This window comes from Pleurodeles waltl, chromosome 2_2, assembly GCF_031143425.1.
Source record: "Pleurodeles waltl isolate 20211129_DDA chromosome 2_2, aPleWal1.hap1.20221129, whole genome shotgun sequence".
Lineage (NCBI taxonomy): Eukaryota > Metazoa > Chordata > Amphibia > Caudata > Salamandridae > Pleurodeles > Pleurodeles waltl.
Genome location: NC_090439.1, coordinates 1,148,745,034 through 1,148,768,772, shown reverse-complemented (window position 1 = coordinate 1,148,768,772; position 23,739 = coordinate 1,148,745,034). Strand labels below are relative to the sequence as shown.

At 41.3% G+C, this 23,739-nt stretch overlaps 1 protein-coding gene across 2 annotated transcripts in view; it reads left to right on the top strand.

Annotated features, from left to right (window-relative positions):
- LOC138282983 (glutathione synthetase-like) overlaps window positions 1–23,739 on the top strand; it is a 268,746-nt gene that overhangs the window by 158,851 nt on the left and 86,156 nt on the right. For both annotated transcript variants that reach the window (XM_069221071.1, XM_069221073.1), the window contains exon 8: window positions 19,860–19,937. In XM_069221071.1, coding sequence (XP_069077172.1) covers window positions 19,860–19,937 — 78 coding nt within the window. The remainder of the gene's footprint in view (window positions 1–19,859; window positions 19,938–23,739) is intronic.

Below are 23,739 nucleotides of genomic sequence, written 5' to 3'. Positions count from 1 at the left end.
CACAACTGCAGGAAGAACATGTCAGTGTGAATGAAGGACAACTGCCTAAAGCTGAAGACGGACAAGAAGGAAGTTCTTACCTTCCGCAAATACTCTACCCTCTGGAATGATTCCTGGTCATCTGAAGAACTCGTCCCCACCCCCACGCTGAAACACTACGCCCACAAAAAGACCCTAGACAGTGAACTCTCCATGAGACTTCAGGTCAACTTCATTGCCTCAGCCTGCTTCCACATGCTTCGCATACTCAGAAGATTTTTCAAGTGTCTTCCACAACACAAGAAAGACAGTTACTCATGCTCTCATTACGAGTCTGTCTGAATACGACAACGCGCTCTATGCAGGTACCAACACCAAACTCATGCAAGGATCCAAACAATACAGAATGCTGCGTCCAGATTGGTTTTTGACCTGCCCAAGAGAACCCACATCTCCTAGCACCTAAAATACCTCCAGTGGTTCCTGGTCCAGAAGATATGCCACTACAATCTAGTCACCAGTGCTACTAAGCCATTCATGCCCACCAAGGACCCGCCCACCTGAACCAGTGCCTGCACCACCAACCCCGCAGGAACCTCCGCACACCAGGCCCTTGCACAGATCCCTTGCATTCATGGCTGCCATGCCGGCGGGCTTTCCTTCTCCTTTCTCACTGCCCAGGCCTGAGATGCCCTCCCTCTCCACCTCCATACTGCCCCCTCGCTGACCAAATTCAGGAAAGGTTTCAAAACCTGGCTTTTCGATTGAGACTTATTTCAATCATCTGGATACTGTCGCGGGGGACATGCCAAGCTGTACAAATACTTGATTGATTGAAAGCTGGCAAGCTTTCAGGTTGTTTACACGTCACATTTCCAAGGCTTATATGTGTATATGAGTTACATTATGATGTCAAATGTGTGACACTTCAAGTGACACTTTCTTTCAAGCAACTCAAAGTAATGGCTAGTATTTGAGTATGCTCAAAAGTATTGGCTGGTATTTGAGTGCTAATCTGAGTTTTTCTGTTACCGTGTCCAGACATATCATACAACAATGAGCAGAAACCTAAAATGTAAACAAATGTCCAGTATTTTTCTCTGATCAAAGTGGTAAACCTGTGTGCTAGCTACTTCTCACATGTTTCTGAAATCCTCCATCTGCATATCTCACATGTAATCCCCTTTCTCTTCCCCACTGTTTTTTTGTCTTCATTGAGTCATCCCTTCAACATGCTCTCTCTCTCTCTCTCTGTCTGTCTGTCTATCTCTCTGTCACACACACAGCCCTACCCTCTCTCCTCACAGGAAAATACATTATTTTCTTTTGCTCAATTTGTTTTGGTCAGTATTCTAACTGCGTATCTCCTTCACACACTTTCACATAAAATGGGAACACTTGCAGGGGCTCAGTCGCTGACATGGATTGCCTTAAGGGAAGTGCTCACCATCATTTCAACAGCTCCCTAGAGGGACAAGTGATTGGATGAGCATGTGGGTCTGAACACTTTCATGAGCCACCAATAGACACTGTGCAAAACTTTCACTGCCTTAATCCTCTACTCCTGAGCTCTGAATCATGCTTAATCATGCATGGCCACCCATATCCTGCACTTATCCAGACAGTTACAGGGAACTCAGATCACAGTTTATGTATAATATAGATGAATTATATGTTGCATGGAACCAAGCTACAGAAATGCAACATACGTCAAAAAACCAATACCGTCATATGAAATGCAAGATTAAATATAACTAGAATTGTAAATATAACTGCATTGCACATATGGATTACCTGGTTTTAGAACTTGATAAATCAATCTGGGGTTGCTGTGCTGCATTTGAAGATGTTGTTTTGCTGAGCTGGTACATCTGCTGCCTTGTGACTCCCGCTATGGCTGTCTGAGCAGACCATTTGCTTGGTACTTGGCTGAACACAGTCTTCAAAGCTTGATTACTGTGTGCTGCATGCTGCTCAGGAAGCATCCTATATGTCTCTCCAGAGACACTGTGCTCATGTTTCCAGACACATACATTGTAACAAATAACAAGGACGGCTCAGAGCAGGTTTCCATAACAACCACAGTCACATCTCTGGGCCAGCTCACTAAACTTCAAGTAGTTGAGCGTTGGCTGTAGAAAATAGAAAGAAGTGCCTGGAGAAATGCTGAAGAAAATCAACATACAGGTGAGCCTGCATTTTAGTTCAGTGATGTGAGGACACTCAATAAAATGTGTTAGACTAACCCATGATGCGTGAAAGTTGGCCCCACTTCCAACCCTCAGCCTGCACACTCCTTTGCCAGCTTGCCACAATCAGAGTGGAGGCTTTTTATGGATGCTCTGTTGCGCCTGTGCCAGCAGAGGGAGAAAAAGTAGCTGTAAGTGACCTGTAAGTCATTCAAGATTACTCTTGTCTTAGATGGATTCTGCAACGAATCACAGCAGTTTGTATCTCTGATACTAGCTCTTGAAGTGGGCACAAGTTTTCCACAATCAATAGAGACTGAGGAAACATATTTTCTATTAAAATAAGAAAGGAGCCTATAGCCAAAGCACATTGGTTCTGCCATTTAAGATCCACTAAAGAGGTAGGTGGAATTCTATGCATGTAGGGAGGTAATTACTGCACAATGACCAAGACAGAATTGGAGTTATTCATTTTGGAAGTGGACACTCTGATTAGGTCAAACACAGGTCTGACTGAGAGAATCTCTGCTCTCAGCGAGTCATCCTAGAGAAAAGTCTACCACTGTGAAATAGCTCTTGGGTTGTAGTTCAATATGAGGAAACATTAACACTAATATGCAGCTTGCCCCATTTTTATGTTTACATCCTACCATGTGGGCCTATAGGTTTAACGTATGAATATATAAACATTGTTATTTTCTACATGGCAATGATATTTCCCTGCCATATGCCCGTACTGTACATTTAAACTGAAACCTAGCCAGAGTACAATGGTATTCTTTGGTGAAAAATGTTTCTCTCAAATGTGTGGGTGTTGCAAATATACACTGAAATTGAAATATATAATTCACCTTCTCATGTCACAGATGCACTTTGAGCACCATTTACAATAGTAGTGTAGAGAATTTAAGTAAAAAAAGGTTTTAAAAAAATAGTTCATTACTTCTTTAATTAAAACCAGTGCTTAATTAAAACCAGTGTGATGCATGCAAACACTGCAGCTCCTAAAAGTAGTCCACAGATCAAATCCAGCATTTAGACAGTGTACATTGGACTAATCCTATATAAAACCAAGTTAGTATGTATTTCCTTACAGTATTATGACTGGCATCAAAGCATCACTGGCTTCCCAGTGTAGAGTTTATGCTAACACTAAGACAACATTCGTTTAAAGTGTAATAAAAATAAAGAAGTGTTAGTTTAGACACCATTAATAAGACTGATAGCTCAACCTCACAAAAACAGTTTTTAAAGAGGTGGTGAGCCCCCCATGGTGACTCCTTTGACCGAGTCAATACTTTCTACTAACAATTAGGAGATGGCGGAGTCATACTACCAAAAGTGTCTCTTGGGTAAGGTGCTGTAGGACCAAGAAGCCCAGATGCTATTCTTTAAAGTGTCTTTTCAGTGTCCTCCACTATCCAAAATGAATAAGATTAGAGTGTTACTCATAAGCTAGTGAAGTTATAGTGCCTTTACTTCTTGCCATGTTAGAAGATCCAAGGATTAAAGTACCAATGTGACTTGGAATCTTCTGTCTCTCATGCTTTACAGTTAACTTTACACTGCCCGGTGCTGCCCTTTTTCTGCTAGCTGTTAAAGTGCTTGTGCCTCGAGTTAGAAAAGCGTTAGGGATCATGTATCTCATCCGGTCTGAACTCAAGTTCGGGGGGGTAGTGTACAATGGTGCTGGGACAATAATGAATTTCTGTACCTGGAGGTTAATCTTAAGGGTACCTTTTAAGGTGCCATGTAAGGTGCTTGTGCTTCAGTTGGTGAAGTGCTCTTGCTCTTACAGACTGGGAAGTTCCTCCTCCAAGGAGGTGACTTCCTGCAATTCCTTGACATTGATCTTTAAGCTGCCCAGTGCACCCCAATTCTGATCACTATGCATGTGTCTATACCTTATTTGGATCACAGTGGCAGACCGCTCTTCCTCACAACGGAGTCAAGGCTTAAAGTGTGGCTGTATATATATCCTAATTCTTCTCCCTTCAATTGGATTTAAAATACCCTGGACTATCCAAAGTGATTACTACTGAGATATTTGTGTTGTAATTAGTAAGGTGCTGATATTTCTAATGCTCCCCCTGCCTCTATTGGTTAAATAAATTCAGGTTACCTCATCAGCTCTTTGGTTAACACACTTATTTCTATCCTCTGTAGAAATCTCACTATTGCACAGTTCAATCAAGGATCTGCTGGTTTGAATGAGGCTACAACTGCCTGTCTACATGTTCTAATGCCTTTCATAATCTATATGCTTTGCAAGAGTGTGCAATGGTCTTCTAGAGGGGCTTTGAACAAACATGAAGAATGTCCTCTGATTCTAACCACATAGCCCAGTGGTTCCCAACCTTTTGATTTCTGTGGATCCCCACTTTATCAATATTGGAACCCGGGGAACCCCACTGAATCATTATTGGAATCCAGGGACACCCCTTCCCCCAATGAAGCTGTTAATATTATTAAACTTTCTAAGCAGTCACGGATGCCCTGAGGGGGCTTCACGGACCCCCAGGGGTCCCCGGACCACAGGTTCGGAACCACTGATGAAGCCTACAGGTTCCTTAGGTTGGTGGCGTTGCTGTTTGGTGTCTGATTATTCACTGTATAAAATGTAGTGGGAAGTGCATTGATCAGCACATCTGGCAGGAATCTGAGTCATACAATATCAGTAACTGATAGAATGTAATTTGAACTCTTATTTCCATAGGTCGTATTCATTTTTTAGTGAACTTTTCCGTTATCACACAATAACTTTATGATGCAGAGAAATTCGTGTATCAGACCGGTAAACATCTTTATATTAGTGTTTAAATTCAAATGTTCTTTGGCATTAGTTAAAAACAAGAAGTATGTTTTTATCTCTTCAGAGCAAATAGTTAGCAGGAGTTAACAAAAATTGTGTTGTGCTTTTTCTGCTATAAGAAACATTTATTCCAGTAGTGATTTATTCCGTCAATGTAGTCTTCTCTTCCGCTTAATTTTCCATATTATTTTATTTCAGAATAGTTAAGCAGGGACAATATTTCATCAAAACACATTTTACAGCTACAAACTAACTTGGCTTTGGACATAGATGTTTTGAAGCAGGACAGGATCAAAATGGGAAATTGCTTTAAGGTTCCTAATAGCACGGGGATGCCTGGAATTCACTCCTGAGCAACCCCATAACAAGCCTGCATTCGCAAAATGGATACATGTTCATTCAATTATAGAGGAAGGTAGCACATTTGAACATCTATCATTGTGTGGATAAACAAACTTCTAGCTTGCACACATGATACAAATAGCCAATCTACATTAGGGGGAAAAATGAAACCAAATAGATGTTGCCAATGGCCAAGCGAAGATGAAATACTTACCATATGAAACAACACCCAATGCAATGCCACCCCAATTGGATTACATCCTACACATCAATCCACCCAAAATGTCCCCATGTCCTTGGTGACTCCAACACTGATTCCAAAGTCAGATCTTCACCACCATATTAAAAGGATCATCAATCACACTTAAACAAACACATCTGTAGTCATACATCACAAATTACACAGGAACATCAAAAAGGTGGAAAAGTAACGTAATGGCCAATGTGTAACAGAACAACCAAATTAATGTTTTTGAAAAAACTCAAAAAATGCAGTAAAGGCCAATGTCCAATCCACGCAAACATGAGCATAGCCTACTATTGTGCTCCAGAAGTCCCTAACCACTGCCACAGAAACTTACACAAGAAGCGGCATTTAATGGGCATTCCAAGTACCTCAGTGATCACCTTTGGGAGGGGTGGGTGAGGTAGCATGGGGTTGGCTTTAGGATGGGTGGGTTTGGTCTTGGGATGGGTGGGCTTCACTTTGGGAGTAGTGCATTTCTTCTTGGGTATGGATGGGGTTTAACTGGGCTCGGGGGGGCAGATGTCACCGGGGAGGACTTGAGCAGGAAGGAATGGTTTGGGTTGTGGGTGGGGTGGATTTCTCAGGGATAAGGATAAGACCAAACAGGAAACTGTCCTTGGGAGAATAAGTAGGGTGTACAGGAGGGATTAGGGATTGGAAGGATGAGGATGTGCCTAAGTCCAATGAGACTTTGGCCCTCATTTCAACCTTGGCGGAGGCCGCCCACCAAGGTTGAACAGCCAAACGGCTGCCTATGCAGCCGCAAACCCGCCGGCCGCATTTCAACAGAGTTTCCGCCCACCGGCCCAGCGGATGTGGGGCGTAACATTGCAGTTGGCTTCTAATGGAGCCGGCGGCAATGTGCCAAGCAGACAGTGGAAATTGCGATGGGGCTGTGCCTGGGGGCCCCTGCACTGCCCATGCCAAGTGCATGGGCAGTGCAGGGGCCCCCAGGGGCCCCGCAAGTCCCCTTACCGCCAGCCTTTCCATGGTGGTGTCTACCGCCATGGACAGGCTGGCGGTAAGGGGAGTCAAAATCCCCAGGGCAGCGCTGCCCTGGCGGTGAATGCAACCGCTGGGACCACCAGGGCAGTATAGCGCCAGTCCCCGCGGTGTGACCATGGCTGTACCGCCACGGTCAAAATGTGGCATGTCGTAACCGCCAGCGGTACGAACGCCACTTTATCCCTGGCAGGCCCTTTGTGTGTTGTTGGTGCTGTGTGTCTGAAGTATGTTTTGTATTTTGTTGGTGTCTGTTGTGTGTGTGGGCATTTGCGTTTCTTGGTAAGCTGCTATATATAAATGTGATGGGTAAGGAGGGATTGGTGGCTGTGTGTGTGTGGGTGGGGGTGGTATCTGTGTCTGTGTGTGTTGGAGAGGTATCTGGGCTATGGCGTGAGTGGTGGCTGGGTCAGTGGGTGCTGGATTGGTGCCTGGGTATGTGGTGGGAGTGGTTGGTGTGTTTGTGGGTGCTGGGGTGGTGTCGAGGGATGGGGAGTAGTGGCTGGGTCTGTGGGTGTTGGGTGCTGTCTGGGGGTATGGTGGGAGTGGTGGCTATGTCTTTGGCTGATGGGATGGTAGATGTGGTGACGGTTGTGAGTGGGGTAAGTGACTGTTGAGTGCTTGTGTGCCTCTGTGTTTTGTGGTATTTGAGTTTATGTGTGCTGCTTGTGGTTGTTGGTGTGTGTGTGTATGAGTGAGTGTGCTTCGGATAGGTATGGGTATGGGGAAATAGGAAGAGGAAGGTGGTGGGGGAGGATTGTGGGGGTGGAAGATTGCCATGAGGAAAAGATCTCTGTTTGCCAGATGTAGCACAATGAATTCCTTCCAGGTATGCAACCATCTATTGGAGCTGGGTGCCCTGTGCCTGGATGCCATTAAGAAAGACAGTGTGACCCACAGAGATGCTCCTCCGGAGGAAAATAGCTTCCTCACTCAGGGCAGCAGGGGTAACAGGGGCAGGGAGTGAGTTGCCTAGTGCGAAGAAGACAGCTACCATCTTGGAGTAGGAGGCTTGGCCAACTAGGTGGAGAGCAACAGGAAGGGTGGGGATGAAACTAGGGGAGGCAGACAAGGCTGGAACAGGAGCAGGTCATTAGTTTTACACCAACACTAGGGATTGTCCCCTGGAGGTCAACTCTGAAGATGATGACATGGAGCTGGTGTCCTCCATTGTACTCTGCTCACCCTCTGGGCTACTGGGTCCGTCTGTATCTGTTGTCTCATGACCGAAAGTAGCTGCTTCCCCATTGATGTCAACCCTGTCTCCTCTACTGCCTGTGATGATGCTGAAATCACAAATACAAATAGGATCATGTATGTGCCTCAACTCACTTGAACAATAGCTTTGATTAAAAAAAATCACCAAAATGAATAGCAACCCCCAGCCACAAGGTCCTACAAATTGCCTCCACAATTTGCTACACCACATGCATGCATGCTACATGAACTGTGAACATTTGCTCACAGGAAAATCTGATTCACATACAACTTCAAATGCATGAGTGAAGTTGTCCAATCACAATACCCATGGATCAAGTAGAAGACCTTATCACCTTCAATGGTTTTTCTCTTGTAGCACCCCTCACTAACCTGTTGCCATCAATTTTTATGGCAATGCCAACTTACTTCTCTCAGATTTAACACACGGTCCTGCAATCACCTCATATACATATACACAATACCACATCATGAGGCAGTGTTGGGAAATTCATCCAGCCATGTTGCAGTAGGAAGTACAGTAGCATGAAGGAGGTGACATTGACACACCCATGTCACACTGTCACAATATGTACATTGTCTAAATAGTCTCATAGAAGTTGTACTACAGTTGCTTTGCTAGATGACATATCTTGCACTGACGTACAGTGGAGACAATCTGGTCAAAATGTCTGGGAGATTTGTCCAGAAATATCCACAGCACAATGAATCAGCTAGGTCTATGGAAATCACCTGTCTCACTTGATACAGCTGGGAACACCCATCTAACATTCCAAAACTAATACCAATAGTCCATTTAGGGCCTGATTAGAACTTTGGCGGAGGGTGGATAATCCGTCCCAAATGTGATGGATATCCCGCCTGAGGTATTACGAGTCCATTATATCCTATGGAACTGGTAATACGGTGGGCGGGATATCCGTCACATTTGGGACGGATTAACCCCCGCCGCCAAAGTTCTAATCCGGCCCTTAATGTTGTTGTGGCTCAGGGAATCTCTATTATCTGAAGAGGGCCTTTAACATGATTCTCAACGGAAAGGCACATCACTGGATCTTTTTGTCATGCAAACACAGATTCCATTGGATTCCTGAGTTTCCACAATCACACATGATTCCAACAATTCTGCATGTCACTCCCTAATGCATGTAACAGTCAGGTAATGAACCTACATGCAAATAGACAATTGAGTCCACATCAATTGTATGGAAATGCACATTGTGAGTAAGTACTGTAGGTCTACCTGTCATGTCCATTATTGTTCCTGCTATTGTTCATGAGAAATGATATGCAGTAATGGCTTAGGGTATGTGTGACCCAAAAAACAATGTTGACACACTCCTGTCTGTGGTACCACATAGACTGTATACTCATCATACATAAATAATTTCCAAAATAATTTGGCAAGCACATATATGTTATGGAATTAAACATTATCCCATAAAGACCAGTAGATCATGTATAAAACAGTAGTGATGTCACCCAAGTCATGTAACTGTACATTCCTTACTTACCAAGGAAAAGTATTGCTCAGTTATTGCTCACAAAGGACAATGTATGCTATGTCACATGTGTGATGTTCATCATCTAATCTGAGACAGTAGTGAGTCACTAGCACTCCTGACTCTAAGAAGACAAGTGGCCTGCTGGGTACAGATGCCAATATGCTTACTTGAGCAGACACATGTCTAAGTACACTGATCTATTACTTCATGTTGTTTGATGTTAATGCTGACACACTGAAGATAAGGGAACTGTTGGGTACAAATGACACGCACAACATGAAACAACATGAGATGATTGACCACTGTACTCAGCCATGTGTCTGTCCAAGACAGTATATTGGTAATGGACTGTACTCTGTTGCATCCCTGGTCACTAGGACAAAAGGCAAGGCATATTAGCATGCACCAACCACCATACCTACATAAACAACAACTCATCTTGTGTATCATACATGGGCCATCTCCAATATTAATGGGGAGTTGGCTGCCTCTAACACATCAACCTGGCAATGTACCAGGCAGGGATCTGCCCAGAACTCACCTGCTTGTAGCTTCTGTGCTTCCTCCACATACCCATCAAGCATGGAGTAGGCCATCCCAAGTATGCAGGCCATCAGGTGTGTCAGGGTCCAGCGTGCACCATGCCAACATTGGGAGGACAGACCCAGCAGAACCGCTGCAATTTTCCAAGCCCAGCATCTCAGGTTCTCCCACCTTTTCTGACAGTGGACGCACCACTAGTGATAGACCCCCCAGGGTCTGCACTTTCTGAGCGATAGCTCTGCAATTCTCTTGCTACTTAAGGTGTACCTGAATGGATGCAATAGACAAATGAAGAGGTCTCTATTTAATTGTTTTAATGGTTAACTGCTTGGTCAATACACATTTTGGAAACACAAGCATTCGGTAATTGTCAACACACTACATATGTAAAACACACATGGTGATACGTACATGGACACAAATACACACTTTTAGAGTCCACTGCTGGCTATCCACAACCTAGGTCATGGCCTACACTTACTATGTAAGCCAACTGACATCATACAGCCCAGGCCCAACCAACCTGTACTGTGATGTGAGCCACAATGACACACAACACACCACTGTGACCTTCTGAAAGGTAAACTACTTGTGCATGATTGTGCAGACACCTTACCGTCCAGACAAAATGACTTGCTGTGTATGGTTCATACAGGCAACTACCATGTGATGGACTTAACAATAAGACTTAGGTGACAATGAAAGCTTCTTCTCCGTGAATGTGTTGACAAATTGTCTACTTAATGGAATCTCAAACCACTTATGAGTTGGTTTGTGTGGTATGTACTGGTATCACATGGGACATGTGTTATCGTATGTGGAACTCCAACAGGGATGACATCCAAATTAGCAAGGTATGTTTGGTGGGATTGGTTGCTTGTTATGAAGCCAGTGATTCACATTTTATGATTCCCCCTGAATTAACCAACTATCTGCACCGTGTGTTTGTCACTTGTGCACTAGACCTGCACTGTACAAACATGATTTATTGAAAGTTGACAACAGACCTGTGGTAGTAAGGGGCCTGTCATAAGTCAATATCACACATTGACAATGAGGGTCAATGGAAATGAGTACCAGGTCAGGTGGTTGCCTCAATCCCCATTCTTTATGTAGTCAATGTAAAAGCATTCAGGCCAAATCTTCCTTATGAAGACTAATTTTGGAAGTCGCTGAAGATTGCATAGTTTGCTCAATCCCATGAGAGCGCAGTAAAGTATTGTACATGAATGCTAAGCCAGATGGTTATATTGTACTGTTGAAATGCCATGTACATATGCATTCAGTATCGCAACAAGTAAAACTACCACAAAAAAGTCATAAACAGATCTAAACAAAGAAATTGAAGACTCATTTTGGCTACATTCACAGATCTACCCACTTTAGCCTGTTTCCAATCACTAGGCACTTCCATAGCTGATATGAATAAATTCACAATATAAAAAAATATGGGGAAGAGGGCAGAACCAGCTCTCTTCAGAACATCTGGTCTAACTGTATTGTCCAGACATCCCAGTTTCATTTTGACTATTATAATTTGGAGCCCCACAAGGCCAACTGACACAAATTCTTCCAAACAAAAACTGGAAAGATTAGAAAATGGACATGGTTCTAATTGAGTAGGCAGTGCCCTCACAAATGTTTTTGAAAAACTAGCATAATGATCAGCGAGCAAATTACATTTCTCATCAGAAGCATCTTTCAAAGAAACATTGTTGTCTGGTTCCATTAGATCCTGCACAATGCAAATATCTCTTTGGTAGGAATTTGACGTTCTTTAAATTTAGTCATATAATACCCAGAATGGGCCTCTGTAATCTAGCACCATAAACCTTCTTTATTTCCTATGCTATGATGTTTCCTCCAGGCCCACTCTAACATCTTACAGTGCCTTTTTGGGCAATTATCTATTCAGGAAACCATGGAGCTTGTAATTTCTTCCTCTGATTAAACTCCGTAACGGGGTTCAGTTCATCAAGCTCCAAACTTATCCAGGAATAGTAATAAGTGTTGCCTCATTACTACCAACATTATCCTTTGGGACATTGTCTTGTAGCCTACAAAAAAATGTCATAATCTAATTTCTATTATTGCCTACCTTTAAAAATTCTGCCCTCTGCCTGACGAGATAAGGGTTGCACATCTAAAATGTGGGGGTCAGCTCAATGATCAGACCATGTGACTGGAACCGGGGTCACCAAAGCTTATTGAGACACATTAGAGATCACCAGATCCAACAAATTACCCTATCATGACTGGGGCTCTTAACAAGTTGGGTAAGTTCAATTGTTTCTAAAGCTTGAAAAAAATTGAGAATTGGAGCTGTGTTCTGAGCCTCCAGATGTAAATTTAGATCACCAACTGTGGTCAAATTAGCCAACTTTAACATCAATTGTGAAATAGCCTCCTTAAGTGCTTCCTGAAACTTCTAATCGGACCCCAGGGGTCTGTACACCAAATGCCCAAAAAGGTAACTTTCTTATTCACCCCAGTTGAGAATAGAGCAGTTTGACAATTCAGAGCATTATGAGGTTCCAGAGAATACAAATAATTATTCTTAAGTATTATGGTAATCTCTCTCCTGCCTATTTCCCTGTTGCATCTTTAATTCTTATAACACATTGGGAGTGTCAAGGCCACCGCCAGGTTGGTAGCTTGATTAAGCCAGGTCACGGTTATGAATAGTGCATCCAGAGCTAGGTCATAGACATCTGTGTAACAAGATGCCATCGAACGACAGTTCAGACCAATCATTGTCAAATTCATTCTTTTTACGACATTATATCTAGTTTTGCATGTGTTAGCTTGATTCTGGAAGTAGCCCGAAACAAGGTTACTCATGTTAGCTTGATGTAGGGGGAGAGCACAAGACTTACAGATCACTTCTTTTTTCATTGAGACAGTATTTTGCTACACCCTGTGTTTACAGAGGGACATAGAATTTTTAATTGTGCAGAAGTGTAAATATGCCTGGTCAGACTGGTATAATTACTGGCCCCTGGCACCCACTGGCCTGTCTTTGATGCTCCTTCGGCACACCAGCAGCACATCAGCACATTGGCCCACTTTTTATTGGCAATTGGGTTTGTTGGCTCCACACACCATACAATACGGGCTCTTTTCTGTGGCCCAGACAAGATGGCTGCTACAACTTCTCCTGACCTGTCCCTAAACCTTGTGTAAAAATGCACCCCATCCAAAAAAGTAAAAAAGTATTAAAACCACATCGATTTTTCATAAACCGCTCTCAGATTCAACAAACAGTTTATCAGGCATTAGCCAATTTGAATTTTAAAAAAGCTTTCAAGACTTGTCAACACAATGCTTCACCCTTCTTTAGCTATCATGTAGAGCTCATCAACGCATCAGCTCATTTTTTATGGGTGATTGGGTTTGTTCACTCCAGCATGTGGCAATACAATAGCCCACAAACCGCAGAACACAGGCTTTTTTCTGTGGCCCAAACAAAATGGCTGCTAAAACCTCCTCTGACCATCCCCAAACCGTGTGTAAATAAAGCACACTGTCAAAAAAGTAAAAAAGTATTAAAATCACTTTCAAAATTGATTTTTGATCAACCTCTGTCAGACTCAGCAAGCAAGTTATTAGGCATTGGTGATTTAGCATTTTAAACAAACTTTCAAGATTTGCCAGCACAATGTATTGCTCTTTGCATCTAGGGCATAACTTGCTTTGGCTAACTGTTGATCAAAATGTAATGACAAAGAAAGGTTAATAATCCTCACCATCCAAAGATATTTCTGTTTTTCAGTTATTTCAAGTATGTTTACATTTATACATCACTGATAAGGAGTGTTCAAGTATCTAAAACTAAAAATAATGGTTTGATTTATTCTCATGTGTTGAGAAATAATCAGTGTTAATATACTTGGTTATCACTGTTACCTGGCTTTTTGTTGGGTTTATACTGTTGGGCTCGTGCTGTTGAGCCTCGTCTGTCGGGTCCATGCTGTGGAGTCTCGTGCTTGCTGTCGAACCAGGAGGCATGAGACTCGACAGATGAACGGCAAGGCGACATGAGGGACGTTTGGGGGAAGCCGTGCGCAGAAGACTTGAGATTGTATCGTCCTGTTGTGCTAATAAACTTACCTGAAACAAGGACTTTTCATTGGCAACAAGCTGTATCTCCAGCACGGTACTCCCTCCCTTGAGAGTAACTCCAACAGTGAGGCGTTTTCTTTGGGGCCACTGCTCTCTGAGTCTTCTTCACAGTCGGCCGAAACCGAGGTGTGGAAGAACAAATTTTCTTCCGGCTCTCCGCCGGTCGGTCTACTCCAATTCACAATAATTTAACTCTGGGAGCGCAATAGTTAAACTCCTGGAGCGCGAATGTCTAGTTGTAACGTGCGTGCTCTGCAACATTAATTGACATAAAACTACATAACGCCGGCGATTCTTCATTGCTGACACGCTGTCAGTGCGTATATAACATTGCTGTGGCAACCTCACACATTTCAACGTGGCACCATTGCAACCTGCAATCTAAATGCGGCATAGCCTATCTCAGTGTTCTGCATCTAGTCAATGCGCTACTATTGAACATATTGAACTGATAACGGTGACACACACTCCACTTTGCACAAGGTGTGTCATTTTCGTGCATTACACCATCATTGTTATTTTGAATGCTACATTGCACTATACATTGTATTGATTGGAAATAAGTATCCATCAATTAATGGTGTCACGCACATCTCATCAATTTAAGCGTGTCATATTGCGATTGCTGATTCTTATGAAATGCACCACCCTATTTTACCACCTCCTGGTTTTACTCCGGATCCTGCTTCTTCAGAGTCAGATGGGGAATTGTGGTAAGAAGGATTCGAGGCTTACTTTGAAGCTCTGGATGGTGATACCTTTACTGACAAAAGGAAATTTTCCATTATTCGACAATGTTTAGGTCCAGAAGGCCGTAAAGTCTTGAAACAGATTCCTCAAGTAGTTGTACCCTTGGCGGAAGGAGAGGGTGATGGAGGAATTGATAAATATTCTTCAGCTATTAAGTCTCTTGATGTTAGATTTAAAGCATGTAAGAATGTCATTATGGAAAGACACACATTTTACAAAAGAGTTAAAATTTCCGGTGAATCTGTTGCAAGTTTTGTAGGCGCCTTGAGAATTTTAGCTGTGTCGTGTGATTATAAGGCATGCGAAGATGAAATGATACGAGATCAACTCGTTGAAAAAACAAACAATAGGAAGGTGCAAGAAACTCTGCTGTCAACACCAAATATAACACTTGAAAAGGCAGTAGAAATTGCAACTAGAATAGAAAATACAACAACTTACATGGAACAAATGAACATGTCTGATGACAAAGACTCACACCAGAGTGTATCGATGATTAGGCAGAGACCTAAGGAAAGTCACACAAAAGCTAAATCAGAGACATCCGGAAAAAGAGAGAATTTTAGGAAATCTGAATGCTATAGATGCAGTAGCCCTTTCCATTTGGGAAATGCAAGTGTATGTCCGGCTTTGGAAAACAAATGTTCCAAGTGTCTCAAAAGGGGTCATTTTGCAAGGGTATGCAAAGCTAAAGGTAAATTGGTGTCTAACACAAGTTCTCAGGATACTTAATGATAGTGTTGGTGGCTTGGAGGTAACCACTAGTAAAGAGGATGAAATTCTAAACATTACAAACAATTATGAAGTTGAGTGAGGGAAACATTTGTAGAATAGCTTCCAATAAGTCTAGAAGACCTTTTTGTAACTTGTTTATTAATGAGTTTGAAGTAAGGGTTATGGCTGACTCAGGTTCACCATGTACTCTCTTGAGTGAAAGGAATGTTTTGATCATAATGAACTTAGGAAGTCTGACGTAAGACCGGTGGGATATGGAGGAAAACCTATAGAGGTGTTAGGGGAGTTTGAACTCAAATTTAATTTTAAAGGAAGTACATTAAGAGTAATTGTGTATGTTGCAAGGGATGATACATGTTTGTTTGGGTGGAATGATCAAAACAAATTGGGAATTTTACTTGATCCTAACAACCCTGAACAAGTAATCTTGAGCAAGAACTACAGGCAAGTACTTTCTGTCAAGGAGAACGCTTGGCAAGATGAATTTCCTGATGTATACATGGATGCGCTTGGGATGTTCAAGGGCTTCTCACACAAGATTAAAGTGGCAGAGAATGCTGTGCCTAAGGTGCATAAGGTTCGGAGAGTGTATTTAGCTTTATGAGTGGAGTTGAGAAAGGAGCTTGACAAGTAATGCGTCCATGGTTTAATTGAAAGAATAGAAGCTTCTGATTGGGTTGCACCAATCGTAATTGCCCGAAAAGCTAATGGATCAATGCATATGTGTGTGGACTTGCGTGATCTTAACGTACAAATTTGTGTACATCGTCACCCTTTACCTAACATTACTGAAATGTTGTCCACCCTTAAGGATACTAGTAAGTTTAGTTTGTTGGATATGGTGTCTGTGTACCACCAAGTCAATTTACATCCTGAGTCAAGACATTCAACGGCCTTTATTACACCAGAAGGTTTGTTCCAATTCAAACACATGCCATTTTGTTTGGCATCGGCCTCTGCCGTATTCCAAAGGGTTGTTGATGATTTGTTCAAAAATCTGGAGGGAGTCATGGCATTTCAGGATGACATCTTGATTTTTGGGAAGGATCAAAAGCAATATGATGAAAGGATGAGGCAAGCCCTGTCAATTTTAAAAGACAAGGGTATCACTCTCAAGGTAAACAAGTGTAAATTTACTACATCATGCATTGATTATCTAGGTTACAGAATATCTGAATGAGGTGTAGAACTAAAAGCACGTTTAGTTAAGGCTCTTGAGGATTTCCAATCTCCATGTGATAAGGATAACGTTAGGTCTTTTATGGGATTAATCAAATTTTATGCCAGATTTATTCCCAACTGTGCAGAAAAAACCTATAACATAAGGAATCTTCTAAAAACAAATGTCAAGTTTGAGTGGTGTTCAAAGTGTGAGGAGGAATTTTTAATCATAAAGAAAGAAGTTTTACATGCCATTCCATTTAAATCTTTCAACACAAAGGATGAAATAGTAATTATGCCTGATGCCAGCCAAAAGGATTGGGTGCTGTTTTGTTGCAATGTAAAGTTGGTAAGGACAAAGTGATTGCTTTTGCGTCACAAAGTTTGAGGTGTGCTGAATCCACTTATTCAACCATAGAGAGGGAAGCTCTTGCCTGTTGGTGGGAGATTATGCATTTTAAAACATACCTGTGGGGCCTGCATTTTACTGTCAGGGTGGATCATAAACCTTTGGTACAGTTGTTTTACACTAGTGGAGCACAACATGCTACTCCCAGAATAGCGAAATGGCAGTACAGGTTACAAATGTATGACTACCACATTGAATATGTGCCTGGGACAAAAAATGTACTTGCAGATTGTCTGTCTCATCTTCCTAGTGAGTGTAGAAATAAGGAGGATGAAGAAGGAATTGATGAGGATGATGTGTTGGTGTGCTCCATTGAGTGCCAACTGGATGGGGCTGTGAAAGAAACTGAGTGGAGAGAAGCATGTGAAAAAGATGAGCAGTTAAGTGAAGTTTAAAAAATCTATTCTTCAAGGGTGGCCTGTGTGTAATACTGGTCAAAAAGTAAGTGGAGCTTACAGACAAGTTTTTGGAGAATTGTCAATCGTTAATCACCGGTTGATGGGGTCTGATGTTCTGGTTGTTCCGGAGGGCATGAGGAACAAGATACTAATGCTGTGCCTTGAAGGTCACATAGGAATGCGGGCAATGAAGAAGAGAATTTGCGACAAGTTTTGGTGGCCAGGATTGGATAATAGTGTTGAACATTTCGTAAGAGATTGTTTAATGTGTGCTATAAGTGACAAGCATCAAGCCACTTCACCTTCTCCTATTGAGGCTATAAAGATACCTAGTAAACCCTGGAGCAAAATTGCTATAGACATTATTGGTCTTATAGTGTTGTTGAGTAGTGTGTTTGAATATGGTGTGGTATTAATTGATTTTCACAGCCGTTAGCCCGATCTTAAATTTGTAAAAGTGGCAAATTCTAAGAAACTCATTGAGTTTTTAGAATCTGTTTTTGATAGGGAAGGAATCCCTGATGAAATTTTGACAGATAATGGCTGTCAATTTGCTTCCACTCAATTTGCCAATTTCCTGACACACATGGGCATTAAGCATACTAAAACATCGCTGTATCTTCGAAGAAGTAATGGACTTGTGGAACGATTTGAATGGGTGATGAAGGAGAATGTGCAGTTAGCCAAGGCCAGTCATTTGGATTGCAAGGTAGTATTGAAGAAATTGTTGTAGGCAGTGCGTACCACCCCCAATGCTGATACAGGAGTATCTCCTTTTGTATTGTTGAGAGACAGAGTTCCAGCAACCAAATTAACAAGATAGTGGATGGGTGAGTTTGCCATTGACAGAAACTTGGTAGAGAAGGTTGATGAAAGAAGAGAGATAGCTCAGAATAAGTATAAAAGGCAGCTGAGAAACATAATTGATGTGAAGGTGGGTGATTATGTGAGGGTTAAGAGTTTACGTATCATTCAGAAAGGTATGTCAAAAGTTTCTGCGCCCAAGAGAGTCGATAAAATTAGCAGAAATGTAGTTAAGTTGAATGATGGTGGAATAAGGAGAAATTGTCCATAGCTCATGGAGTGGAACTGAATGTTCTCAAGGATAAAGGTAAGGGTGAAGGCACTAGCAAAGTAGAAGAGAAGATGAAATATCTTAAGCTTCTTCAAGGAGTAAAAGGTTCCCTAGCAAATATCAAGATTATGAGATATTTACTTAACTAGATGCATTTCAAATGTACTTGTTCAACTTGATATGACTTATTCAATATACATTTTTCATAGAAAATGTGTTCCACTAAAATGTATTTTTGTGTAATTCTTATAGTTGATATAAATATTTCTAAGTCATTATTTATTATTGTACTTATCACTTTGTTTTTGTTTTTATGTTAAGGGGGAAGATGTGTTGGGTTTATACTGTCGGGCTCATGCTGTTGAGCCTCGTCTGTCGGCCCGTGCTGTGGAGTCTCGTGCTTGCTGTCGAACCAGGAGGCACGCGACTCGACAGAGGAACGGCAAGGCGATGTGAGGGATGGTTGAAGGAAGCCGTGCGGAAAAGACTTGAGATTGTATTGTCTTGTTGTTCTAATAAACTTACCTAAAATGAAGCCTTTTCACTTTTCAGGCATATGTAAGTTAAATCAATCAGAATCATCTGCATATACCAAAGCTGTTACATGAACACCATTAAGTTTCATTGGACAAGTCTTAGATTTTTTTTAAAAGGTTGCAAAATCTGCATTAAATCTGCATTCTAGGGCAGTTGTTATCTAGACCTTAGGCTGTAGAGCAAGTCAAGACAGGCTCAAGACAACCATTCACAAAGCACTATGTTAGATTTACTACAGTGGTGTCCGAATTAGGTTCATAAGGAGAAGATCAATATTACATTTTGTATGCACATACGATCCATTTGCATACCTTGCTATACATCTTTTTTAATTTCAAGAAACTCTCACATGTATACAGCCCTCTTGGACCTAACGTAGACACCCATACTTCACTTAATATATGTATGTTTAAGTTCCATGTGCACCTATGTGTATCTAACCTATATTGTGTTACTTGTAACTTTTGATGGTTTGATGAGCCACCTAAATATTAAGAATGCAACTGAAGACAGTGCTGATGGTATTGTGCATTACAGTTAATACAAAAGGGCTGTGGTTATTTTTTTATAAAATGTGCCTGTTCAGTATAACAACCTAATGGTGTTTTTGTACATGCTTTAGAAAGTTGTCAATTTATAAAAATGTATTTTCAATTGGTATTATATAAGGCATTGATTATGATGTAAGATCAATATTTTCATTTATGTATTACTATGATTTTGTTTAAAGGCTGTGTATCTGTTAAAATTGTTGCATGTTTTATGACAAACCAGTTCAAATCTTATATACAAATATATAATAAATATATAAGTGTGAGTCTCTCTTCTATCAAAGAAATATCTGTGTTATCCGAAGGAAACTGAAAGATGTGTCTGAAAGAGCATCATTGGATGAGGATCGAAGACTGCACATGTAAGTATGTTTGAGTCTCCCTATTGAAGAATAGATTCCACTGCAAATGCTTCAATTTGTTGTTCATTCCTTGTTTATTGAGAATTTGAAACAAATCACAATAGTGAATGTTCATTATTTGTGAACACAATATGCTTGTTTACAAAAGTGAAATATTTGGTAGTTTAAATAACCATTGTGTAAACATTTATTTCCTATCTCTATTTACTTGAAACCCTTTGGAATGTGTCTCTATTCTTTAACACTTTTATTTAAATGTTCCACAGTTACAATCAACATTGTACAGTATAGACTTATCACTAGATACAATACAAGCATAGAGTTACAATACAACTGTAGAGTTACAAACCTGCATAGTTGTTGGGTGGTTTGTAAGTTCTGGCATTGGAATGCATGAAAGAATTAATATACTAGCCAACTATATTCATCAAATGAGTTCTAGAGGGAAGCCCTCCCTCTGTAGAATTTCCAGGGAACAAAATATGAAAAGAAATTCACATTTTGTTGAGCAGAGCAAAATGTCACAATTCTGTTCTTTTTCATGTGAGATTTAAATGGTAGCTAGACCTTCTCACAACTATGTATTCTGTTATTAATTACGGCAAATTATTTTTCCATTGCATATCTGTTCCACGTCGTCCCCCACAATATATGTACCAGGGAATGCTTAGCTTTTCCAAACGTGCACTATCTCAGGTCTGACAGCCAATAGTAGACAAGCAATTAGTTTCTCTATTGAGGTTGTGAGTGGGAAGGTACTAGTATCCCATGGGTATTAAAATAACTGGATCATGGAGAGTAGCAGCAAATGCACCCATATGATGGCTTTATTGTGGGATGGGATCTCTTTCCTGTATGTGTTTGTGTGCACAACCACCGCATTTAGACTAAGGTTCCTTTTTCTCCTGGACCCTTCCAACATGTAACTGGGAATCTGAACATCACTCCTAACTAGGTTGGTGACAGCTATTTGTAAATATTTTCTATGCATTTTTGTTGTGCTGTATACTTATAGAGGTCATGGTAGCCCTGATCTTAGTCCATATGTCATCAGCAATCTCAGTATTAAGATCATTCGCCAAATACCTCATACAATTATGTTTGTGCAAAGGTGAGGTGCCAGGACCTTGGCTGAATTTTGTTCTTCCAAGAAACGAGTGGAGCAATAGTGTGTAGAGCCACTGTAAGTGGAGCAAGATATATTTTTAGTGTTCAGGAATTAGGTGTTCTCCCTCAAATTAGTATGATTAGCAATTTTGACCATGTTGCTAATGTGTTTGTGGAGGATGAGAAGCGTATCAAGAATAAACTCAAGGGATTTAGACCATTTAATGATGATGGGTTTACAGTTCACCCCTTTAGTGCTGAGCTCCCCCACCTATGTTTGTTTTTTGGGCCATTTGAACTTAGGATTTCATTACTTTATTTTATTTTTTGCCATTGATCAATGTGTGGGACAAGGAGCAAGCCAAATACAGATACACCAAACATCTGCCTTCCTGCCCTCTACTAAGACCTTGGTGATATCTAAAGTCAACTTAAGGAAACTGATGAGCCACAAGGTTTAAAGGAAATACTTATTTGAAATTGATAATCACAAAGCTAAGTTCAGAAAATGAAAGGAGTTTGAACTGCTTCCACATGTGGAGATTTTGGCTTGTAATAGAGTTCAATATGGAAAAAGCCACATTGACTGTGGTGATGGTATCCCTCATCATTGCAATTTTATTAGTAGAGACACACATTTGTCACTTGTGAGGAAGGATGGGTGGTGAAAACGAGAAAGTAACTGTCAGCTCTTTTTGCTTATTATTGGGTAAGATCCATTCACAATAATTAGCTTTAAGGGCATCGTCATGGCAGCTTTCTAGATGCTTACATGAGGTTTTTAAGTAAGACGGGATGGTGTACTCTCCACAGATCTAGTTACACATTTCACCTGAACAAAATGGTCAGAGAAACCAGGTAGAGTACTAAACTCTACACTTGGTATTTATTACCAATACAGGTGAGATTTTATATGCCATTGATTAAATCCAAGAGCACAATTCAGGATAACTACTATCTAGGGACACTACTTTACAACCCTACTTTATTTGATCACTGACATAATAGCACATTTAGGGTGAGACCAAAATTAGCAAACAAAATTAGCAAACAATCTAGTTATGCTCTGACAATTGACAAGGTCGGTATCAAGGGCCATATGTACGAAAGCTTTTTCCCATAGACACAGAATGGGTAAAATCCTTTGGTACATCTAGCCCCAAGGTTCTGGACCAACCCATAAGGTGCCCAACAGGTCCTGGGTAAAGCCAGGAATTTGAATTAGTTCAGCCATGTTGCAACAAAAAAGAAGAGTAGAAATGTCTTGAAAGCACTAGTTATAGTTGACATGAAGATGAAAATTAAACTCTCCTAAAATAGGTGATGCTTGTGAGTAACAAAAAGTCCCTGGTGATTGTCTCAGTTTCCTAAATACAACATGCATTGACAGAGCCAAACGTTCTGGACCATTAACAAAAGTACTTGGATGCTTACATCATTCATCCACCCATTCACAGACAAACTCATTTTTGCACGTATGTTTCTATTTATCCACCTATTGACTAATTTTTGCATTGCCCCATCCATCCACATTTACTCACAATTCAATGAAGAGGCACCTACAGTTATTAGTGAGATTTCAGTGACTTCACTGATAGTTTGTGAGGGGTATGAGAGTGTTTACTAAAGTTTGTAACTGCTGGTCAGTGCAGTGTGAGAGTGCATGCTGTACTCTGAGGCTACTTCTTAGTGAGAGTGCATCCAGTAGTGTTTGACTTCTTCTCTGGGATGGGTATGAGAGGGTTGACAGTAATGTGTGACTAGTACTCTTTAAGGAGATCCAGAGTACTGTTGGCATTTATTTGCTTAAGGCCATGGAAGAGGTCTGGCAGAGGTTGGTTACCTCTTGTCATAGGACTCTCATTTTATGAACAAGACTACTGGATTTTGGGCAGCAGCACCACCGTGCATGGGGGACTGAGTCTGACCCCACCCCGTGTGACAGCTGTCGGCCTAACCCTTTCAGCTTGCTAGCAGCAGCTTACTAGAGCCGAAGAGTAAAGGTGATTTGTGGCAGACTTTCGCACAACACTCTAATGGGCATATAGCGCCTCCTTGCACCACATTAGCGTCATTTTTTTAATGCTAATGTGGCCCAACTAGGCCAAAATCGCAGCACCAAATTTACAAAGTGGTACAATGCATGCTTTGAGACACTTTTTAACCCCTTTCACCACATTATGCCTGCACCAGGCATAATGTATGCAAGGAGGGTGTTTCCCCATTAGGGGGGCAGAAAATGGTGCAAAGAAATCTAAAAGATTTCTGTGCATCATATTTGTTGCCATTTCTTACGCCTGCTCAGCATAGGCATTATAAGGGGGCATGCCATTGTTTTCAGCATGTTGGCGCTAACCCTGAACAGTACATCACTAGCGTCAGAAATTCTGATGCTATTGTCCCCTACCCTGCGCCATGGTGCACTGTATTTTAAATACAGCACACGCATAGTGGATGTGGGGGGGTGCAAGGGGCCACAAGAAAAGTGGCGCTACATGTAATGTAGCACCACTTTTTCTTAAATCAGGCCCTTAGACTCCTTGGGGAAGTCATGGTAGAATTGATCTTACCCCTTTCTCTCAGTTATACACATCTCATACATGCAAAGACAAATAGAAGCAGGATTTGGTTCAATAGGTTTATTAAAGCAACTGCATTATATGTAAAAAAAAGCATACATTGTAATTATTAAAAT